At 41.9% G+C, this 20,372-nt stretch overlaps 1 protein-coding gene across 1 annotated transcript in view; it reads right to left on the bottom strand.

Moving 5' to 3' along the window:
- The window catches only part of Plekhh2 (pleckstrin homology, MyTH4 and FERM domain containing H2), an 87,920-nt gene that overhangs the window by 18,432 nt on the left and 49,116 nt on the right, over nucleotides 1–20,372 (bottom strand). Inside the window, exons 15-23 of the mRNA XM_055622544.1 lie at nucleotides 16,205–16,285; nucleotides 12,233–12,412; nucleotides 10,388–10,496; nucleotides 8,973–9,085; nucleotides 8,129–8,308; nucleotides 6,678–6,775; nucleotides 5,080–5,257; nucleotides 4,116–4,271; nucleotides 2,625–2,722 (exon numbers count right to left, since the gene is read on the bottom strand). Coding sequence (XP_055478519.1) covers nucleotides 2,625–2,722; nucleotides 4,116–4,271; nucleotides 5,080–5,257; nucleotides 6,678–6,775; nucleotides 8,129–8,308; nucleotides 8,973–9,085; nucleotides 10,388–10,496; nucleotides 12,233–12,412; nucleotides 16,205–16,285 — 1,193 coding nt within the window. The remainder of the gene's footprint in view (nucleotides 1–2,624; nucleotides 2,723–4,115; nucleotides 4,272–5,079; nucleotides 5,258–6,677; nucleotides 6,776–8,128; nucleotides 8,309–8,972; nucleotides 9,086–10,387; nucleotides 10,497–12,232; nucleotides 12,413–16,204; nucleotides 16,286–20,372) is intronic.

Genomic DNA, 20,372 nt, shown 5'->3' with positions numbered 1-20,372 from the left:
TCCCCTCCTGATTGTGTCACTGGAAATTAGGGCTCATTGTCTAAGCTATTTATAAGTATATGCAAAGCACCACCATATTCAGAATCAGCGATGGCTCTTCAGGCTTTGCAGACTGTGTAAACACTAATCCTCTTGTTTGAGCTGTTTTGTTGCTGTTTAAACAAGGTAGTTTCATGATGCTACCACCTATCTCTTGGTCCTTTTTAGTGACAAGGCCTTAAAGGCGTTATTCTTATCTATAGGTACTTCAAACCGCCTTTGTCCATTTCACCCAAATTTGATTTGGGTTATAACTATAACCATTGAAACCAGAATTAATATGTGCTAATTGACCATAAGGTATTACTGATCAGGAATTGTCTTAGACATGAGGGTCTTCCCATTTTGTTCCAACAAAATCAAACTGAATTTTAACATAACCACAAAGAGATCAACAAATGGGGACAGCAAAATGAGAACCTTCAGATGGGTACTTCTCTAAAGCCTGAGATTATCCAGAGTGCTGCTAAAAATGCAGATTTCCAGAGGCCTTTGCACTCATCTAGCCCGCTGCTCTTGACAGTCACTGAACAGTCACAAATGAAGGCTGACACCAATAGAAACCTCAGTAGAACTATTGTGATGATTTTAATATACCTGAAAGTCTCAATTCACCTCAGTAAATTCCCAGGAATAAGTCATATTTCAGCGTGTTCTGTGTGGATGGTGGGTAGATGATGTCAGAGCATCCACTTAAGGGTGCAATCATCTTACCCTCAAAGAGGAGTCAATAGCCACTTGCAAAATGGAGTCTCTTAGGACAAGGAACATCCTGGAAAACCATCACCTTACACAGTGCAGAGTAACTCTGAGTAAAGCATAGCTTGATCCCACAAAAACCTATTCATGCCCCATTATTTAAGGATACTGCAGATCTCTGGGAATGGATGACCTAAGACTATGGATGCCAGCTGTGATGGCTAATCTTGGTTGCCAACCTCAATGGAGGGATTGCCTCCATCAAGCTGGTATGAGCACAGCTGTGGAGCATTTTTCTGGATTGCTAACTGATGAAAGAGGTGTCAACCCTGGGCACTAGAGCCTGGGACCTATAAAAAAGATGACTGAGCAAGAGCCTGGGAGGGGAGCTGGTACACAGCTCAAGCTTGTGCATTGAGCTCCTGCCCTGTCTTCCCTTGATGATGGACTATGACCATTGGATAAAAACAAACTCTGTTTTCCTCCAGTTGCTTTCAGATGTGGTATTTATGAGAGCAACACAAAGCAAACCTGAAGGACAATACTTCATGGTCCCCTTCTCTTCATAAGATGGGCAATTGTCACAGCTCACAAGCTCCTGAATAAACAGGCTCTGACGGATGACAGCTAGCATTGGCTCATGTAAAAGGAGTCTGTTCATGCAGAAAGTAGCCCCCTTGGTAGCTCAGTGTGCAAGGTGCAGCCTACACTTGATCTTAGCCAAAAGGCCAAGAAGCGATGCAAGGTGCAGCCTAAAATATGAATCTATCACCTTAGTTCAACCATTTTCTTACTGATGAGTATATGCAAGCCCTACTATTATTTTTCACTATTCCAAAATTATGGAAAGAAGATACTGGGCCACACTGGAATATTCTGCCCACTTATGTGGCTATTTCTGTAGGGTAAATTACTAGAAAAACACATACTGAACTAGATGAAAGGCTGTTATGCCCTTTTTATATTATACATTGCCTTCACTTCTTTCATTCCAATGTTAAGTCTCTGAAGATCTTCCAAAAGCAATTCTGAAAGAATTCGACATTATGCCAGTAATTCCACTGAGTTCTTGGCCTGATATTTTATAGATTAATTTATGAGCTATGAGATTCAAAAAAAATTTTAAAAACCTAGAAAAACATCTTTTTGAAGGTACATTTAATGTAAGATAGTCAGTTCAATGCCATCGTCTGCTAAAAAAAAAAAAAAAAAAAAAAAAAGGTTAAGAAAAAAAATACTTTTTGAAAAAGAAAGAAAATCAGGTTTCTGACCACACGCCAAAGTGTTATAATTTAATCCGTTGAGAAGGCTTCTGCTTTCTCAACACACAGAGTCTCCACTGGCTAACCATTCTTTCAGACAGTTTTTAAAGTTTCCACTCTCAGCCCCTTTCTGAACTTAGTATCAACACCATCTCAAAAACAAAACAAAACAAAACAAAAACACCCATCCAGATGGTTTCCAGCCTAGGTCTGGCTCATGTGTTATGCTTTCATGGAGTGACCTTAGAGAGGCTATATGCTTAGCCACTGTCATCCTTATTAACTTAATAATTCCAAAAGATCAGAGACTGGCTCTTTGTCTGTTCCTAACACCATTTTACCCTGAGCATCTATCTAAGTTACCAGCTTAGGAGTTGATGGAAGAGAGTGGGAGAAAGAAATGGAAAACACACACACAGAGACTGACCTCAGAAAGAGTAAGAATTAGAAACAAAATGGCATGTGGTATTTTCTCCCAGAACAGAGCTATTACTTATACATAAAAAAGATAAGCGCATGTGTAAACATTATGACTTCCAAGGCCTGTGAATAGGAGACCAGACCTCAGGCACGGTTTGGACAGCTGTGTGCTCCACTCCCAAATTCAGAGCTGGAATTCCACACCTGTTTTTGTAAGTCAGCCGAACAGTTCTTGTGCCCTCACATTTCCCGGGATGCTGTTCTTTGGACGCCTGCTCCCATTTAGAAATAATGTCACAGATCTAGAAAGGAAACAGAAAGCTGAGATCCATAGGAGATTTGTTTGTTTTCTGTTTTTTGTTTTTTGTTTTTAATCAACATTTTAAAAAGACTAGAGCATCTGTGAAGCTGAAAATTTTGAGTGCATGCAAACCACCCTCACTCCGGTTTTGTTAGTTGAAGCTTCTGCAGAACTATGAGCTCTGAGTCTAATTATACATTGTTTCTTTGGTTTGCTTGTTGAATTGGACACACATTAACTTTGAACTCTGGTCATGCATTTCTATTCAGGAGGGAATCTTAACGCAGGGCTGCATGGGCTAGAAACAAAGAGCCCAGAGATTTTTTTTTTTTTTTTTCATGATTAGGTCACTGAAGAAGCAATTTTTCCACCTGTGAATTTATCAAGATTGGAACAACAAGGGACCCCAGAGAAGTCTGAGACAGAGGAGTGTTCTCCACTCCATGCTGGTTGCTTGGTGAGGCCAAGACCTCTGTTTCCTCACTTGTGTGAGAGACTGTGTCTCTGAAGTCCCCTTAGTTCAATAGTTTTATATTTCTGTCACCAACATTCTATGAAAACTTTGTTTTGTTTTTTTTTTGTTGTTTTGTTTTGTTTTTATACCATGAGCTAGAAAAGACACTTAAAAGAATCTTTTTCTTTATTTTCATGGGTTATTTTCCTACCCCACTGCAGTTTAGATCTCCCCTAAGGCCCAGTGTTGAAATTTCTCTCTTTGCAAAGGGTCACAGCCCTTTTAAAACACTTGTCACCTTCAATTGTAGTGTAAGACTATCAGAATATAAATCCGTTCTTTCTAAGCAAACTAAAGATCCCCGTGAACAGAAACCTTATCTGTTTTTTGTGCTTAGGATTCTTCTTAAGCCTGCAGGAGACTGGAAACAGCTGTAAAATACTGAGGAAGAGGGGTAGCTCCCACAACTTCATTTTTGTTGTTGTTGTTGTTTTTTGTTTGTTTTGCATTTGTTTCATGTGTGTAAGCATGTATGGAGATCAAAGGGCATCTTGTGGGTGTCAGTTCTCTCCTTCCACCACGTGGGTTGCAGGGATCCTCCTGAGGGTTTGTCAGGCTTGGCAGTAGGCACCTTCACCCACCAATCCATCTTGCCGGCCCTGCCATTCATAGTACCCAAATATTGAGAGCGTTATTACCATTATTGCTCTTTTTCTTCTACTAACACAGGGCTTGTGTGCACAGATTGCATATTAGGAATTCTACTGCCCCCCCCTCCAAAAAAAGGGAGTGGGGAAGAATTCTATGGCTTTGCCAGTTTTTAAAAATTGTGCTGATCAGGTTTCTTACATTTTTGGAAAATTCCTGAACTCAACTTGCACAGATTCATGGGTCTTTTGCTATCTGCTCAGTCCGGCTCATTTGACAAACTAAGTTTCACCTTGATGTTCCCCTGAAGACAGTGTTCAAGGTCTCTGCCAGAAGGGTCATCGGTGAACAGCGCGAATCCAGACTGTGCTGGCTTCCTCATTCCCGTGTCCTGGTTCAAAGTGTTCAAAAATTCTTCCACTGTGGTGGACGCATCAAACCCGACTACCTAGACAAAGACAGCACCCCTCTTAATGAAAACCACACACGCCGAGCCGGTCCCGGGGAAGCAGGGCGCACGCAATGCGTGACTAATGGGAATGGTCCCTCCAGGCACTTCAACTTTTTTGTCCAGTGCTCTGCTGGAGAAACCAAAGAAGGCGACTTTGGCGGCCAGCTTGCTATCAGAGATTTCAGCTGCAGCCAACAGAGAGAGGAATGTAAAACTGAACAGCTCTGTATATGACACAGAGGCATTAATTAGGTTTTTCCAGTGGAAGTAAGAAAAAAAAATACAGTACAACACACAGTCAATAGGCATATGAAAGAAAACACATTCATTTAAGTAAAGGAACACCTTTATGTATCAAATGTTTATCCTTTAAACAAAAACATTTAATTGTTTTGTTTGGTGTGTGTATGTCTGTGTGGCATGTGTCACACCAAGTTGTGTAGCAGTCAGAGGACAATTTGTGAGCGTGGGGTCTGGGGATGAAACTCAAGATGAAAGGCTTGTGGGTAGGAAGAGTAACTGTGAACTTTGTAACTGCTAACTCGGTAACCAATGATCTTCTGGACCGGAGAACTGGGGCAGGCTAGGGATGCTACCAGGTAATTCCTGAGATTTGAAGATTCTAAGACAGATGAGAATTGTGCCTGGGCTGTCCATCATGAGTTCAGTGCACTGCAGGCCCACCGGTGAGGAAAACTTGACCCCCATCGTTCTCGGCTTTGCCCGGTGTGGGTTTGTTTTGGGTGTCACTCTGCTTTAAGATTTGGCTGTTTCAGAGATCTGGTCTCTTGGCAGGGGAACTCACCTGGTAGATCCCATTCATGAAGTGCACCGGTATGCTGAAGGGCAGCGAGTGGTGGTAAGGGTTTCGAAGAAGGGTGGAAAGGATTTCCATTCTTGAGGGTCTGGCCTCTCGGTCTCCATTTTGTTGAGTTCTTTCCACACATCGCTGGCAGTAAATGGCATATTTCCCAAATTCTGTCCTGAAGTGCAAAACTTAGGGTAAAAACCTCAGAATAAATTTAATTAAAATACTCTAACGCATACAACTTTCACAGTACTATCAAACTTTGGGAATGTCATTGGATTTCAATTTCTCTAATTTTGCAACTGACTCAAACATCCACATGAAGATTTTTTTTCATCTTTCTGCATTTCTATAATCACAAGCTGAATTCTAAATTACCAGTAATTATACACTCAATATATAATCACTGGGTTAACAAATTGAAAGAAGATAATGTATAAAGAGTAATGTGTTATGACGAAGCTTCAGGGCAGAGTTCTCCACATTGACGCCCCCAGGTCTCAGGCATGGTAGGCAATCATTCTACTTTTAACTGACACCCCCTAGCTTCCCAGCATTCTCTTTTCAAGAGCATGCAGATTATTTCACTGTTAAACAAAGTAAGAAAACGCCTTCTACAAAAAGGGTATTATATAAATAATACACTAAGCAAAACCATTCAATTACATTAATATGCAAGTGGGGTCAAGAATTTATCTACCCTTCTTCATATACAGCATACGATTAAACACAAATTTTATTTTGTTTAAAGAAAATAACATTTCTAAATACATTTATACTCAAGTGCTTTCAAGACAGGCTCAGTGGTGTCATCCTTCGTCAGCACCTCCTCAGGCACTATAGTCACATGACTATGGTCACATGACCTTGATCACAGCTTCTTTAGACTGTAGATTATGGACCAAGGGATATTTTCTCTTGTATGTTTGTATGTGCTATTCCCAAGGTCTGTTTAGCACTCTAACGGGGGCCTCTTGGGCTGGGGTGTGCTCCCGTTGGAAGAGGCTCAATGGGCATTCAGGAGGCCCTGGGTTTGAGCCCCAGCACCACTAATCAAGCCAACAAAAACACCTCACATAAAACTCTCTCAGCTGACAAGATAAACCTGGAAAGGCCTTGGCATACTGCCTTAGACCCTAGTCTAAAAAGATCATTCTAATAATTAGGTTTTAAATATCCTTTTCAAGAAAAAAAAATCGGAAGCAATTCAAATACAATTTTAAAACAAAAGAAGACCATGAGGGAACACATCCACAAAAAGAATCTATTTCAGGTAAGAACAGTGAAAGGGGAAACTAAGAAAGCAAAGTAGTTGCTTTTGCCCATGAATGCCAAGTCATTCTAACTTGCAACATACACATAAAAATGTTGTTTGTAAGATCTTCAAGCTTTCCTAGCAATCCTGCATAAGATATTTAACGTGACAAAGGGAATGTTTTCTGGGCTCTACATGAAGGACAATGAAAGGCCTATTGTCTCAATATTGGCTTCACTCATTCTTTTGAGAATATACCCGGGAGGTTATTAAATACTTAGGATTTATGGTAGACTTTCGAGGCCACATAAATAGTTCAGCTGGCTAGCGTTCTGCACACCTGGAATCGGCATTCCTTTTCAGATGGAGCTGGAGGAGCCACAGGAAAGGGTGGTGGGGAAGGAAGAGACCCACGCAGAGGGCCAAGAGCTGCCAGCCCTGGGTAAGGAGAAGCACCGTTAATTAGAGACCGCACCAGCCGCACGCTTCAGAGCAGTGTGCCTGGCAAAGGGTGAGTGACTCTCTTAACCCTCACGGCTTGCCTCTTCCACATAATCTCTCCAGAGCATTTACATTACGTTAAAAGTGTAACAACTCAACCTTGGGTCAGAACAAGGCCCACCTAGTGGCGCCAACTCTTGACAGCTGCAGGACCAAAGCTTACCGGTAGATTCAGTGTCTCTTCCTGACATCTCACGCAAAGATTAGGGGCGCCACTCTCTTTTGGGCCTGTGTGTTTTTACTTTTCCATTGAAACAGAACTTAGAGAACAGTAGATTACGAAATAGTAAAAAAGTAAAAATAAAAATTGTATACTCCGACCCCCCCCATTCACTATAATACACATATAAGAGCAGAGTATAAAATGTTACCAGATTTATTTAGGTGATAGGTTCATATGTGACTCCCCCCCCCCCCAGTGTTCTCTTTTGTATGTATTTTTCCTCATTAAACAAATATAACATCAATATTTTTAAAAATCTTATCTTACAGAAAAATGTGGGAAGGATGGGTCTTGTCCTTGAGAAGCAGAATCTGGTACGAAAAGTTTATATAAACCCTCAGCAAATTATAATGGAACATACACCATGAATGAACTTTTTATAACCTGGAGGTAGTGGCTGGGCACACCAAGGAAAGACTTACTGGGAAGATATAGTTTGAGGTTGATTGTGAAGTGTAACCCTGGGGAGGCAGAAGGGGATCCAAGAAAAACAGTGCTGGGTGAAAGACAGAGGGAGTATTGCAAGGCGCTGTGCATTTGCAAAACAGGGTGTAGACGCTGCTCACTCGCTACTGAGCAGGGGAAGTTGTTCCCTGCTGAGGGAGCAGTAAAGAAAAGCTCTTAGGGCAGATTCTGCGCTTCAGCTTCCAAAGCCATTATGGGTGGCTGTGAGCTGTGTGGTGTGGGCATTGGGAACTGAACGCTATTCCTCTGGAAGAGCAGTTTATACTCTTAACAATCTCGCTAGTCCCTAAAGTGACCATTAAAAGCATAACTTTCCACTTTTTCCTGAAGCATGTTTAATGACATGGGAAAAGTGGTCATATTCTACGGTTTTAGAAGGGAATACGCACACTGTAACTCTGGCATGAAACACTGTCAGAGTATATAACCTCTATACACTTGCACACTTATATACAAGCATCTGATAGACAAGTAAACCAAAAGGATATACATCAACATATCAATGGCCATTTTCCTTTCATACTTGTATTTCCAGATGTCTACACTGAGCGGGTATCATTCTCACGATCAGAAGACACATGATAAATTGCACCAATATGCACCTGCAATGGTCCTGACTGGTTCTGCGGCTGTCTGCGTCTTGTCTGCTTAATAAGCTGACAGCAAATTTCATTCTGCAGCTCAGGATGTGTCAGGCAGACCTGTAAAGCGCTCTGGGCTAGAGAAATGTGGTAGTCAATGGCGGGGGAGTCGACCGCAGCGTTTATAAAAAGCTGGCATGTCTGAAAGGAGGAGAATATGGTCAAAGTGAGGAACGATCGGGTTTATTTTGCACAAATCATAGCCATTCTGGTTGTTTTTTTTTTTTTTTTTTTTAGCAATGGTTTTTATTTAAAACAAGAAAAAAGATGTATTCTGACAACTCCAATCAAAAGAAATCTAGAGTGGTTACTGTGATAGCACACCGAGAAGACTCAGAGCAAAAGGATTTTTGCTAAAGATAAAGAGGGTCATTTTATAATCGTAAAGGGGTCACGTCATCTGGAAGACAGTGATTACACTGTTGTCTAATAACAGAGCTTTAAAACTAATGTTTGCCTTACCCAGTCAGTCATTCATTTTAGCCATTTCATCTCAAAGTTCAGCTTGTATCTGTTAAATACTTTCCTTTGCCCTCCTTAAAATGCCCACGTGCCCCTTTCCTACACAAAGTACAGTAGCCTCCTGAGGAAGCATCATCCTGCATGTTCCTCAAAAGACTGTGCGGCTGGGGGATTTAGCTCAGTGGCAGAGTCTTCATTTCCCTCACCACCACCACCACCACCACCACCACCACCACCACCACCACCACCATCACGGCTTGAATTTTCTTAGACTCAAACTTTATTAACATAAATGATTACAGTCAGTTAATTACATGACTTGCCAACAAATGACAATTTTTACCTTAAATAACTTAATGGCCTCTGTCTGCAGAGCTTCCGAAGGCAGTGTGGTCAGAGGGGACAGGATCCCTTCTTTGCTGTGACACAGCATAGGATGTCTCCATATCTGGGAAGCTGAACACAGAAGAGCACATGAGCAGAGCGAGAGGATTCACATGCTTGGCTCCATTAGCTCATTCAGGCCTGGCTCACATTCTCCCAAGGGTTAAGAAAAAAAAGCCTCCCAGCAATGCTGTTTTTATCTCAGCACCAGTGCCCTGCAGTTCCCATGTTTTCTGTTCTGGAGGATGTGAATGCAGAAGAGTTGATGCTAACTGACACAATTCTACTTGCCATCACATTGCTCACACATGCCAATGGGTAGTGAGCCGGCTAGAGAGGTAACTTCAACAATAAGGATCTTGGAAAAGGTCTAGAGAGAAGCCTACTAGGAGGAGGTATGAAAATAATGAGGAACATGAAGTCGTCCCTGAAGGCTGCGCTATGGCCGGGCATGGAGCTCAGTGGCAGAGCATGCTGAGCATGTGCCAAGCTCTAGAGTCCATCCTATCACTGCTTCAGTACGGGTCAGTACACATGTAATGTGTTCTCTGTCAGTTAAACACAGAACAGACTCTAGAGTCTCAATGGAAAACCTTACATGACAGCTAATCTTGAATCTCGACAGGACAGAATTTAGAACTATGCCTCTAGGCATGTCTGCGAGGCATTTCCAGATGGCTTAGCAGAGAAGGGAAAACCACCCTGAATCCTGGGCCTCACTATTCCACAGGCTGGGGTGAATAAAAAGGAGAAAGGAGATGATGTGATCAGCCACCTCATCTACTGCCAAAGTTCCTTCCCCCCACACTCAGCGGACTGTATCCCCTCAAACTGCAAGCCCAGATTAACTCCTCCGACCTTAACTTCCTACTTAACTCAAATACTTAGCTGCTTCTCAATTATTTGATCACAGCAATAAGAAATGCAATAATACGTTATAGCAACATAAAGTTAATAATATGTTAACGTCAATATAAAGCTACAAATGCCTTAAAGGGGTTAAATGGGAAGGTGAATTGGGACTTAATTTCAACACTGATCAAGTGCCTCTTGAAATTCTGACTCTACCCTGCAGCGGGCTGGCTGAGGGACCTTCTAAGCCTAACCAGTATTTCATCACGTTAGAGAGAGGTGCCAAGGGCAGGGCGCCCCAGACAAAAGGAGCAACGTACACAGAGGCAGAGGGTTGGCAGGACAGAACACGAAGGAAGTTGACGTTTCTGGAGCCTTAAGACTTCTGGCCCCTTACGAGAAAGCCAGGGCCGGGGTGGGCGCGCCACAGGGAAAGAGTGACCCAAAGGTGAAAGCCCCACTCGGCTAAGGGTTTGGGCCCGGCTTTCAGGAACTCCACAGCCTGTGTGCTCAGGAACTTACACGGCTCTCCCTCTGCGTTGAGCAGTTTGCAAACCAGCTGTTCAAACTCGGATCCGACATTTACATTGTTACTTCCGGCCGCAACGGTGAGATGATAGAGCCAAGTGTCCTTCAAAAGAGAACAAGTCAACAGCAATGTTAGCCGGGATGGCCCGTTGATCTTAAGCCAAGGAGCAACTTGCAAAAACAGTAAAACAAAACAAAACAACAACAAAAAACAAATAAACCTTGAGACAGAGAAGAAAGAACTTTCCTTAATTTTTAATTTGCACATTTTAATGTCTGTGTGTGTGTGTGTGCGCGCGCACAAGCACAAGCTCAGAGGACAACTTGAGGAAGTTGGTTCTCTCTTTCTACCATGTGGGTTCCAGGGATTCGAACTCAGGGCTTTAGGCTTGCTGGCAAGCTCCCGATGAGGGCTGGCTCTCTTGAGCCATGCTCACACTGCCCCTCACTTTTCACTATATTCTATACATGCTTCTGAGAACAGCATAATAAAATGAAGGAGTCCAAAGGTTTTAAAATCTTTGATAGTTTGAAAATTTTGTCATTTTTCATATTTTCCAACAAAATTACATTTACTAATGATTAACTGCTTTAGTAAGTTGTTCAGTGGGCCATCTCTCATTTTTCTATTGGAAATGTAATCTATATATACATGTAAATATATAATCAAACAGGAAGCAGTAAATGCAAGGTTTGGGAGCCTGGATTCAGGAGTCAGAGAAGTGGCCTACACCTCAGCAGGAAAGTGCTTCTGTTTTTCTCTCTGTAAATGGAAACAAAACCATCTCCTGCAAGTAATGGCTGTAAAGATAGAGAGGCCTATGGAGTATTCTGCCTGAATCATGTGTTCAAATACAACCACCCACAGTAAGAAATTACTATTTACGTATTAAAACACATAGGAGCCTCACAGGGACCACTTGGGGTTTTTGTGACATATTTTAGTGGCATTTATGATCTTACTTGATATAATAGATTTTAATTTTTTAAAAAAATATTTGTTTTTATATGCGTAAGCATTTTGTTTGCATGTACCACATACTTGCCTCATGCCCTTGCAGCCTAGAAGAGGGTGTCAGAGCCCCTGAGACTGGAGCCATGGATGGCTGTGGGTGCTGAGAACTAAACTGGGCACTGTGCAGGAGCAGCAAGCTCTTGGATTTTACATTTTAAAGTCAAGCTTACAAACCATTGCCACTGTAATTTCTTACATTGTGTATTTCCTTAGAAAGCACTGAGCTCTGTAAGGGAAAAATTCATTACATTCTGCTAGCTCTTCAAATTCAGCCAGAACTTAATTTTTGACAATTGTATAAAATGAAAAATTAATGTTTTCCTTAAAAGCCAGTTTCACAAAAATACAGCAAGCATATACTACTATATATAATAAATATTACAATTCATTTCTTTCCCATCAATTTGTGATTTTCCCTTTATCACACATAGTTACATACATATAGCAAATATAATTATTCACTTTTTATTGTCTCTAAACCAAAGTTTTTACTGAAAAAAAAAAAAGAATAAAAAATGTTAGTGGCCTCAGAGTCACGAAAAAGGTCCAGCCTGTGAGGGTCACGTCTTTTAAACAAAAGGTCCTTTTGTCCCCCCCACTGTCACAATTAATTTTGATTTCAACACAACTTTTGTCAGTAGGTTGAAGACTGGCATGTTTAGATAAGGCTTATTTCCAGAGAGGTAGAGAATCTCAGAAAACAGAAATTGAATCTCCCCCACCCAAAAAAAAATCTGTTATTTCCATAAAATTGGCTTGAAATCAGCAGTACCTGAAGTATAACATCTGAAGCACTTTAGATCAACCGAGAAGACGTTAAATACCTTTTCGTGCTTGGATCCGATCAGCAGGTAAGTTGGGCCTTGGTCTTTGGGGTGGATAACGATGGTGTAGTGAGTGGATAACAGACAGCGTCCGCTGGCTTCATAATCTTCATCGGAGTCACAGGACCTGTCCACCTCCTCCACCTTCGCCTCCCACAGTTTGATCTGACCTAGAGGAAACTGAAGCAAAGGTCAGTGATGGTAAGGAAGGTGCTGTCTCAGCCTTTCCCTACTATAGGTTATAATGGTCCTTTTCATTTTTCCTTCTAAAAGGCATGCTTTGAAAAAGGAATTCCTCGCTGGAATCCAACTGTCAAGCTGGTTACAACTATAATGGCAATGGGCAGAAACCCTAACTGCGATATGAAACAACCGAATGACATTTAACACTTGAAGAAAAAAATAACAAGAATGGACTCAAGTGACTGATTCCTTGCTCAAGGTATAGTTTATATTTCAGCCAAAATACTCATTGGATTCAGCTGTCCTCACAGAATGGATGAATGGTTTGGTTAAGCTAGTGGAACAAAAGGGGGAGTGTAGACACAGGCTCCACATTGTTCATAGAGAAAATATCTACGCACCTGGCACAGAGGCTGCCTCAGACCCCCTAAGTGTCTACTCTTCTCAGACCATTTATCAAAGCGTGCTAACACATCCCTGGGAAAAGCTATGGTTCTTTCCATTGACGTTTAAAGGAAAGAAAACCTTCCTGCAGCTCATTTTGTTACAGTTTATCTGTTCTTGTACTGACTAACATAAATATGTCTTCCACCTTAGTCACTCAGCAGATCTGTTTTGAAACTTTTACACTAGTTAAGGACATTGCAGAACATTCTTCAGATTTATAGCTTCTAAAATATTTGGCCAGGTTTGCAATTGCGGGAATGACTTTTTTTTTTTTTCTGGTGGGGAAGGGTGTTGAGACACTGCCTCGCTGCAATCATCACCCATGTCAGCTTCCTGAGTACTGGGATTACAGGCGTGCACCACCACGCCTGGCTGCAAGGCTTCGAAAAAGCCCGCTCTAACCACAGGACTTGTGTTATCATCTGTTTCCACGATGCATTCCAGGGCTCTGTGCTTGGACTCCTTGTTCTGACCACCTACACACACGGTGGGTGACCTCATCCACCGTCATGGCTCTAATCCCGGTTAGCTACTCCCAGATGCCGAACTTCAGACTCATGGTCTGGCCTTGGGCGTCTCCAACTCCCGTCGACCAGTCTACCTCAAGCACCTGCTCCTCCCAGCCTTCCCCACAGCACTCGGTGACTTCATCTTTCCAAAAGTTTGCGCCAAAAATCTTGACAGCAATCACTGACCCTGTTCTTACCCCAACAGAAATCCCATCCACAAGACCTTCAGAATATGTGGTTCTTCTGAATAGGGTCAGCACCTCTACCAGTCACAGCTGTCTCTGGCCTGGATCATTCTAACAGTCTCCTAATTAGAATCTTCCTTGTTCCCTTCAGTCTGTTCCTAAATAGAAGCCCCGTGTCCCTGTGTGTGCTGCTGCCGGCTCTGCTCAAAATCCTCCAGTGAACCTTGTCTCTCTCCCAGTAAAAGCTGGAGGGGCCAGAACATGGTGTACCAAAGACATCTCTTTGGCATAAAAGATTATTTTGTATTATAGCTGTTTTCAAAATAAAATAAAAACCCACAAAGTTTAAGAAGCACTCTGACTTCTTTTTTTTCTTTCTTTCTTTCAAGTAGGAGAGAAAACTTCCATATGGAAGATACTCTTTTGGTGATAGGCTGAAAACAACATTCCTAACAGCCAGATGAGAAGCTGAGGACCTGGAGAGCCCACACAGAAGTCTTGCCTGGCCTGGCCTGCCAGGTGCTTCACTCAGTTAGCTACCACAGCCTGGCTCTGGGCCTTTCTGTCTTCCCTGCCCTTCGTCCAGTTTCACAGATGCATGGGTCTTCATTTCCTGACAAAGCCTGCATGTGTCCTCTACAACTTACGTTCAATAAGCTTGTACACTTTTCTCCTATAACCTGTCTCAGGTCAGTTTCAGGCCTACCAAAAACCCAGCCAACATAGGGAAAATTTTTGCCTCCCTTAAAAGCCAGCATCTTTAACTTTGACCTACTGGGATCTGTATGGTTCAGCCCCTGTCATATACCTCACCTCATCTCCCACTATCCTTTTCCTAGTGTGTTCCAGTCCAGTCACACTGACCTCACTCTTTCTAACACAGCAGGCATGCTCCTGCCTCAGGGCCTTTGCATTTGGTGCTCCCTCTGCCCGGAATATTGTCAGAGCTGTTCACATGGTTGAACTTTTTACTTCCTTTAGCATCCAAAGATAAGCAAGATCTTACTGAGATAGGGCATAGAGAACAGAATAACATCTATCTAGCGGCTGCTTAATACAAAAATTTACTTAATTAAACATCGTCTTTCACATGAAATGTGTTTTTTGACAGTCTTTTTAATAAAAAGTTATTTTTATTTTATATGTATGTGTTTGTCTCTCTATGAGTATGGCATGTGTCTGGGGTGCCAGCAGAGGCCAGAAGAGGGTGTCAGATTCCCTGGAACTTGAGTTACAAGTGATTGTGAGTGTCTCAGTGTGGGTGCTGGGAACCAAGCCTGGTCCTCTAAAAGAGCATCCAGTGCTTTGCTCTCTCTCTCTCTTGCCCCAAAATATGATTCTTGACTCATTAAATCAATAATAAATATAATCTGAGCACTGAGTAAAAAAAAAATACTTCTAAAAGAAAAATGCAAACGTATCTACATTTTTGGAAAAAAAGAAAGGTGAAAAAAAGGCCCAGCAAAGCTATGAATTTCTAGAACTCATCACCTCAATATTTAATACAGTCATTTTTTACATTACAGGGGTCACTGTATGCTCTGGTTTGGATATGAAGTATTGTCCCCAAGGACCCATGTGTTGGGATGTGGTCCCTAGCTGGTGTGCCATTTTAGAGCTTCTACAACTTCAGGAAGTGGGACATCCAGGGGAAGGGGGTCATCAGGCCATGTCCCTGCCCTCTGTTCCCTCAACTCTTCTAAAGATGAATTCACTCATCCAACCTTCCTGAAAGTCACACGTGTCCCCAGTGCCACATCAAACCTTCAACGCCCATTTTTTCCAGCTCTGAGTTCAGCGCGGAATGCTGAATGCATTGTGCTGGGCTCAGACCTAAAGCTTCAGGCAGCATTGCTATACAAGCCCTTCCCTCTCCCTTCCAGACACACCCTTCCTGATGGCTGCAACTGTTACCTCCCATGCCCCTGGCAATACCAAGAACAACGGCCTGGGTGCTAAACACGGCTGCAGACCTGAGAGTACCACCTGTGGAAAAGGACCAGGGAAATAACTGACCCACATGCTCACTGGACTGAGGCTAGGGGCATTAACCAACCAGCCACATGCTTCTCTTCTGTGAGTCGACATGGTCATTGTATACAAGTGCTTCAGGCATCTGTATTAGCTAAATTCATGTCGTTACAGTAATACCAAGGTGACTGGGTGCCCACAATGACTTGTGATCCTTTCACCTTCGGTAGATGCCCATCTTTCTACTTTCAAAGTGAAGATTACTCAAGTTCCTGGGAGTGAGGGGGATATCAGTTTTAAAATGAGCAGACAGGACATACACATGCAAATGGCTGACGGGTGAGTGGTAGCCACGCATCTGTGGGCCCACCGGTCCGGAGTCCTGTTCTTCCCCTGGCTATCCTTCCTAATCATGGCAAAGTGGACTAAAATGAGGCTTTGCTCCTCTGGAGCTTAGAAAGTGCACTGGGTACAAGCTATTGAGCTAAAATTTAACATCCAGGACAAGCAGTTTATTACCTTAGTGATAACTCCCAGTTACCAAAAATTCTATAGGTTTACCTAGCAACAGAAAAGCAAAAAAAAAAAAAAAAAAAAAAAACAAAGAAAGAAAAGAAAAGTTTTTAAGCCACCATAAAGGAAAATTCTCTCATTGGGATACTAAGATGCATACATACCTTATCCTCTTGACTACGAAAATAATACAAGATCTTTCCAACAAGCATACACCAGACCCTCTTGGAGTAGCCGTGTTTCACCTGGAATTATATTTCAGTGGATTAAAAGGTAGGTTAGAAGTCTGGGAAATTGCAGCGGGGTTTATACATTCTCTGTGAGGTCCAATAGGTGCTTGCTCAAGCTGGACCTGGGATTCTGAGCGGGCTGCTCAAACGCCGCCTGAGATTTGCCTGTGACAGCAGCTAACGCATCGCACAGACTGCTTGCTTTACAGTGCGTCATGTAATACTTCCTGAGAGTTCGCTGGGTGTCACAGGCAAGGGTTTCAACTAGAACAGAGGTTCTCAACCTGTGGGCCATGACCCTTTCTGGAGAGGTGATCAAAGGACCTTTACACAGGGATCACATATCAGATATCCTGCATGTCAGATATTTATGTTATGATTTGTAACACAAAAATTATCATTATGAAGTAGCAATGAAAGTAATTTTATGGTTTGGGGGTCACCACAACATGAGGAACTGTATTAAAGGGTCGCAGCATTAGGAAGGCTGGCCTAGGATAAGAAGCCGAGTTCACAATTAAGTTTCTTTCATAGTTTCCTTACTTCAAAGATTTCCAATTACCCAGCTGCTCTCTGGATTAACATATTAATGTTCAAATGAGGAAGATTAAAACCTGAAGAATCCTGGTGATTTCCCCAGGTGAGAAAAAAAATTTCATTCAAAAATGTGTTGCTTTAGCACATACAAACAACTTAATGGCCCAACTGAAAACCCTAGAAAAAAAAGAAGCAGATACACCCAAGAGGAGCAGAAGGCTGGAAATAATCAAACTCAGGGCTGAAATCAATCAATTAGAAACAAATAAAACTATTCAAAGAATCAATGAAACAAAAAGCTGGTTCTTTGAGAAAATCAACAAGATAGACAAACCCTTAGCCAAACTAACTAAAAAGCAGAGAGAATCTATCCAAATCAACAAAATCAGAGATGAAAAGGGTGACATAACTACAGACACAGAGGAAATTCAAACAATCATTAGGTCATACTACAAAAGCCTATATGCTACAAAATTTGAAAATCTAAATGAAATGGACAATTTTCTTGATAGATTCCATCTTCCAACATTAAGTCAAGATCAGGTAGAAAGACTGAACAGCCCTATATCCCCCAAGGAAATTGAAGCAGTCATTCACAGTCTCCCCTCCAAAAAAAGCCCTGGGCCAGATGGTTTCAGCGCGGAATTCTACAAGACCTTCAAAGAAGTGCTCACACCAATTCTCCTCAAACTATTCCACAAAATAGAAACAGAAGGTACATTACCAAACTCATTCTATGAAGCAACAGTCACCCTGATACCTAAACCACACAAAGACCCAACAAAAAAAGAGAACTTCAGACCTATCTCTCTTATGAACATTGACGCAAAAATACTCAATAAAATACTTGCAAACCGAATCCAAAAACACATCAAAGATATCATCCACCACGACCAAGTAGGCTTCATCCCAGGCATGCAAGGGTGGTTCAACATACGGAAATCCATCAATGTAATCCACCACATAAACAAACTGAAGGAGAAAAACCACATGATCATCTCCTTAGATGCTGAAAAAGCATTTGACAAAGTCCAACATCCGTTCAGGTTTAAAGTCTTGGAGAGATCAGGAATACAAGGCACATATCTAAACATAGTAAAGGCAATATACAGCAAGCCGATAGCCAACATCAAACTCAATGGAGAGAAGCTTAAATCAATCCCACTGAAATCAGGGACAAGACAAGGCTGCCCACTCTCTCCCTACCTCTTCAACATAGTACTTGAAGTCCTAGCCAGAGCAATAAGACAACTAAAGGAGATCAAGGGGATACAAATCGGAAAGGAAGAGATCAAAGTGTCACTATTCGCAGATGATATGATAGTATATATGAGCGACCCCAAAAATTCAACCAGAGAACTCCTCCAGTTGATAAACACCTTCAGCAAAGTGGCAGGATACAAAATCAACTAAAAAAAAAATCAGAAGCCCTCCTGTATACCAAAGACAAAAGGGCCGAGAAAGAAATTAGGGAAACAACACCCTTCACAATAGCCACTAACCACATAAAGTACCTTGGGGTGACACTAACCAAGCAAGTGAAAGACCTGTTTGAGAAAAACTTCAAGTCTCTGAAGAAAGAAATTGAAGAAGATCTCAGAAGATGGAAAGATCTCCCATGCTCATGGATTGGTAGGATTAACATTGTGAAAATGGCCGTCCTGCCAAAAGCAATCTACAGATTCAATGCAATTCCCATCAAAATACCAACTCAATTCTTTACAGACCTTGAAAAAAAGATTCTCAGCTTCATATGGAGAAACAAAAAACCCAGAATCTCCAAAACAATCCTGTACAACAACAGATCATCTGGAGGTATCTCCATCCCCGATCTCAAGTTGTACTACAAAGCAATAGTAATAAAAACTGCATGGTATTGGCATAAAAACAGAAAGGAGGATCAATGGAACCGCATAGAAGATCCAGAAATAAACCCACACACCTATGAATACTCGATATTTGACAAAGAAGCCAAAACCATTCAATGGAAAAAAGACAGCATCTTCAACAAATGGTGCTGGTCCAACTGGATGTCCACATGCAGAAAAATGAAAATAGATCTATATTTATCACCCTGCACAAAACTAAAGTCCAAGTGGATCAAAGACCTCAACATAAAACCAGATACTCTAAATCTGTTAGAAGAAAAAGTGGGGAACAGCCTAGAACTCATTGGCACAGGAGACAACTTCCTGAACAGAACACCAACAGCACAGGCTCTAAGAGCAACAATCAATAAATGGGACCTCATGAAACTGAACAGTTTCTGTAAAGCAAAGGACACTGTCATCAAAACAAAACGCCTGCCTACAGATTGGGAAAGAATCTTCACTAACCCTTTATCTGACAGAGGACTAATATCGAGTATATACAAAGAACTAAAGAAGCTGAGAAGCAGCAAACCAAGTAATCCAATTAAAAAATGGGGAACAGAGCTAAACAGAGAATTCTTGACAGAGGAATATCGAATGGCAGAGAAACACTTAAAGAAATGCTCATCCTCATTAGCCATCAGGGAAATGCAAATCAAAACGACCCTGAGATATCACCTTACACCCATCAGAATGGCCAAAATGAAAAACTCAAGGGACAACACATGCTGGAGAGGTTGTGGAGAAAGGGGAACCCTCCTCCACTGCTGGTGGGAATGTAAACTGGTACAACCACTCTGGAAATCTATCTGGCGCTTTCTAAGACAATTAGGAATAGTGCTTCCTCATGACCCAGCTATACCACTGCTAGGTATATACCCAAAGTTTGCTCAAGTACACAAAAGGGATATTTGCTCAACCATGTTTATAGCAGTTTTATTTGTAATAGCCAGAACCTGGAAACAACCCAGATGTCCATCAACGGAGGAATGGGTACAGAAATTGTGGTATTTTTACACAATGAAATACTACTCAGCAATCAAAAAGGAGGAAATCATGAAATTTGCAGGCAAATGGTGGAATCTAGAAAAGATCATCTTGAGTGAAATATCCCAGAAGGAGAAAGACAAACACGGTATATACTCACTTATATAGACCTATAAGATATAATAAACATAATGAAATCTATACACCTAAAAAAGATAATCAAGAGAGCGGACATGGGGTAAGATTATCAATCCTCGTTTTGAAAGACAGATGGGATACGCATTGAACATTGACAGGAGTCTACTGAGCGCATTTGAAAGACTCTACCTAGCAGTGTTTTCAAAGCAAAGACTCATGACCAAACCTTTGGCAGAGTACAGGGAATCATAAGAAAGAAGGGGAGTTAGACTGATGAGGAAAGGATAGGAGCTCCACAAGGACCAAAGATATCTGGCACAGGGTCTTTTCTGAGACTGACATGCAACCAAGGACCATGTATGAATGTAACCTAGAACCTCTGCTCAGATGTAGCCTGTGGTAGCTCAGTAACCAATTGGTTTCCCATAGTGAGGGGAACAAGGACTATTTCTAACAGGAACTCAATGGCTGGCTCTTTGGCCTCCCCACCCCCCAAGGGAGCAGCAGTCCTGTTAGGCCACAGAGGAGAGCTTTGCAGCCAGTCCTGAGGATACCTGATAAAACAGGAT

This window comes from Psammomys obesus, unplaced genomic scaffold, assembly GCF_907164565.1.
Source record: "Psammomys obesus unplaced genomic scaffold, mPsaObe1.curated_primary_1811, whole genome shotgun sequence".
NCBI lineage: Eukaryota > Metazoa > Chordata > Mammalia > Rodentia > Muridae > Psammomys > Psammomys obesus.
This window is presented reverse-complemented; position numbering and strand designations above follow the sequence as displayed.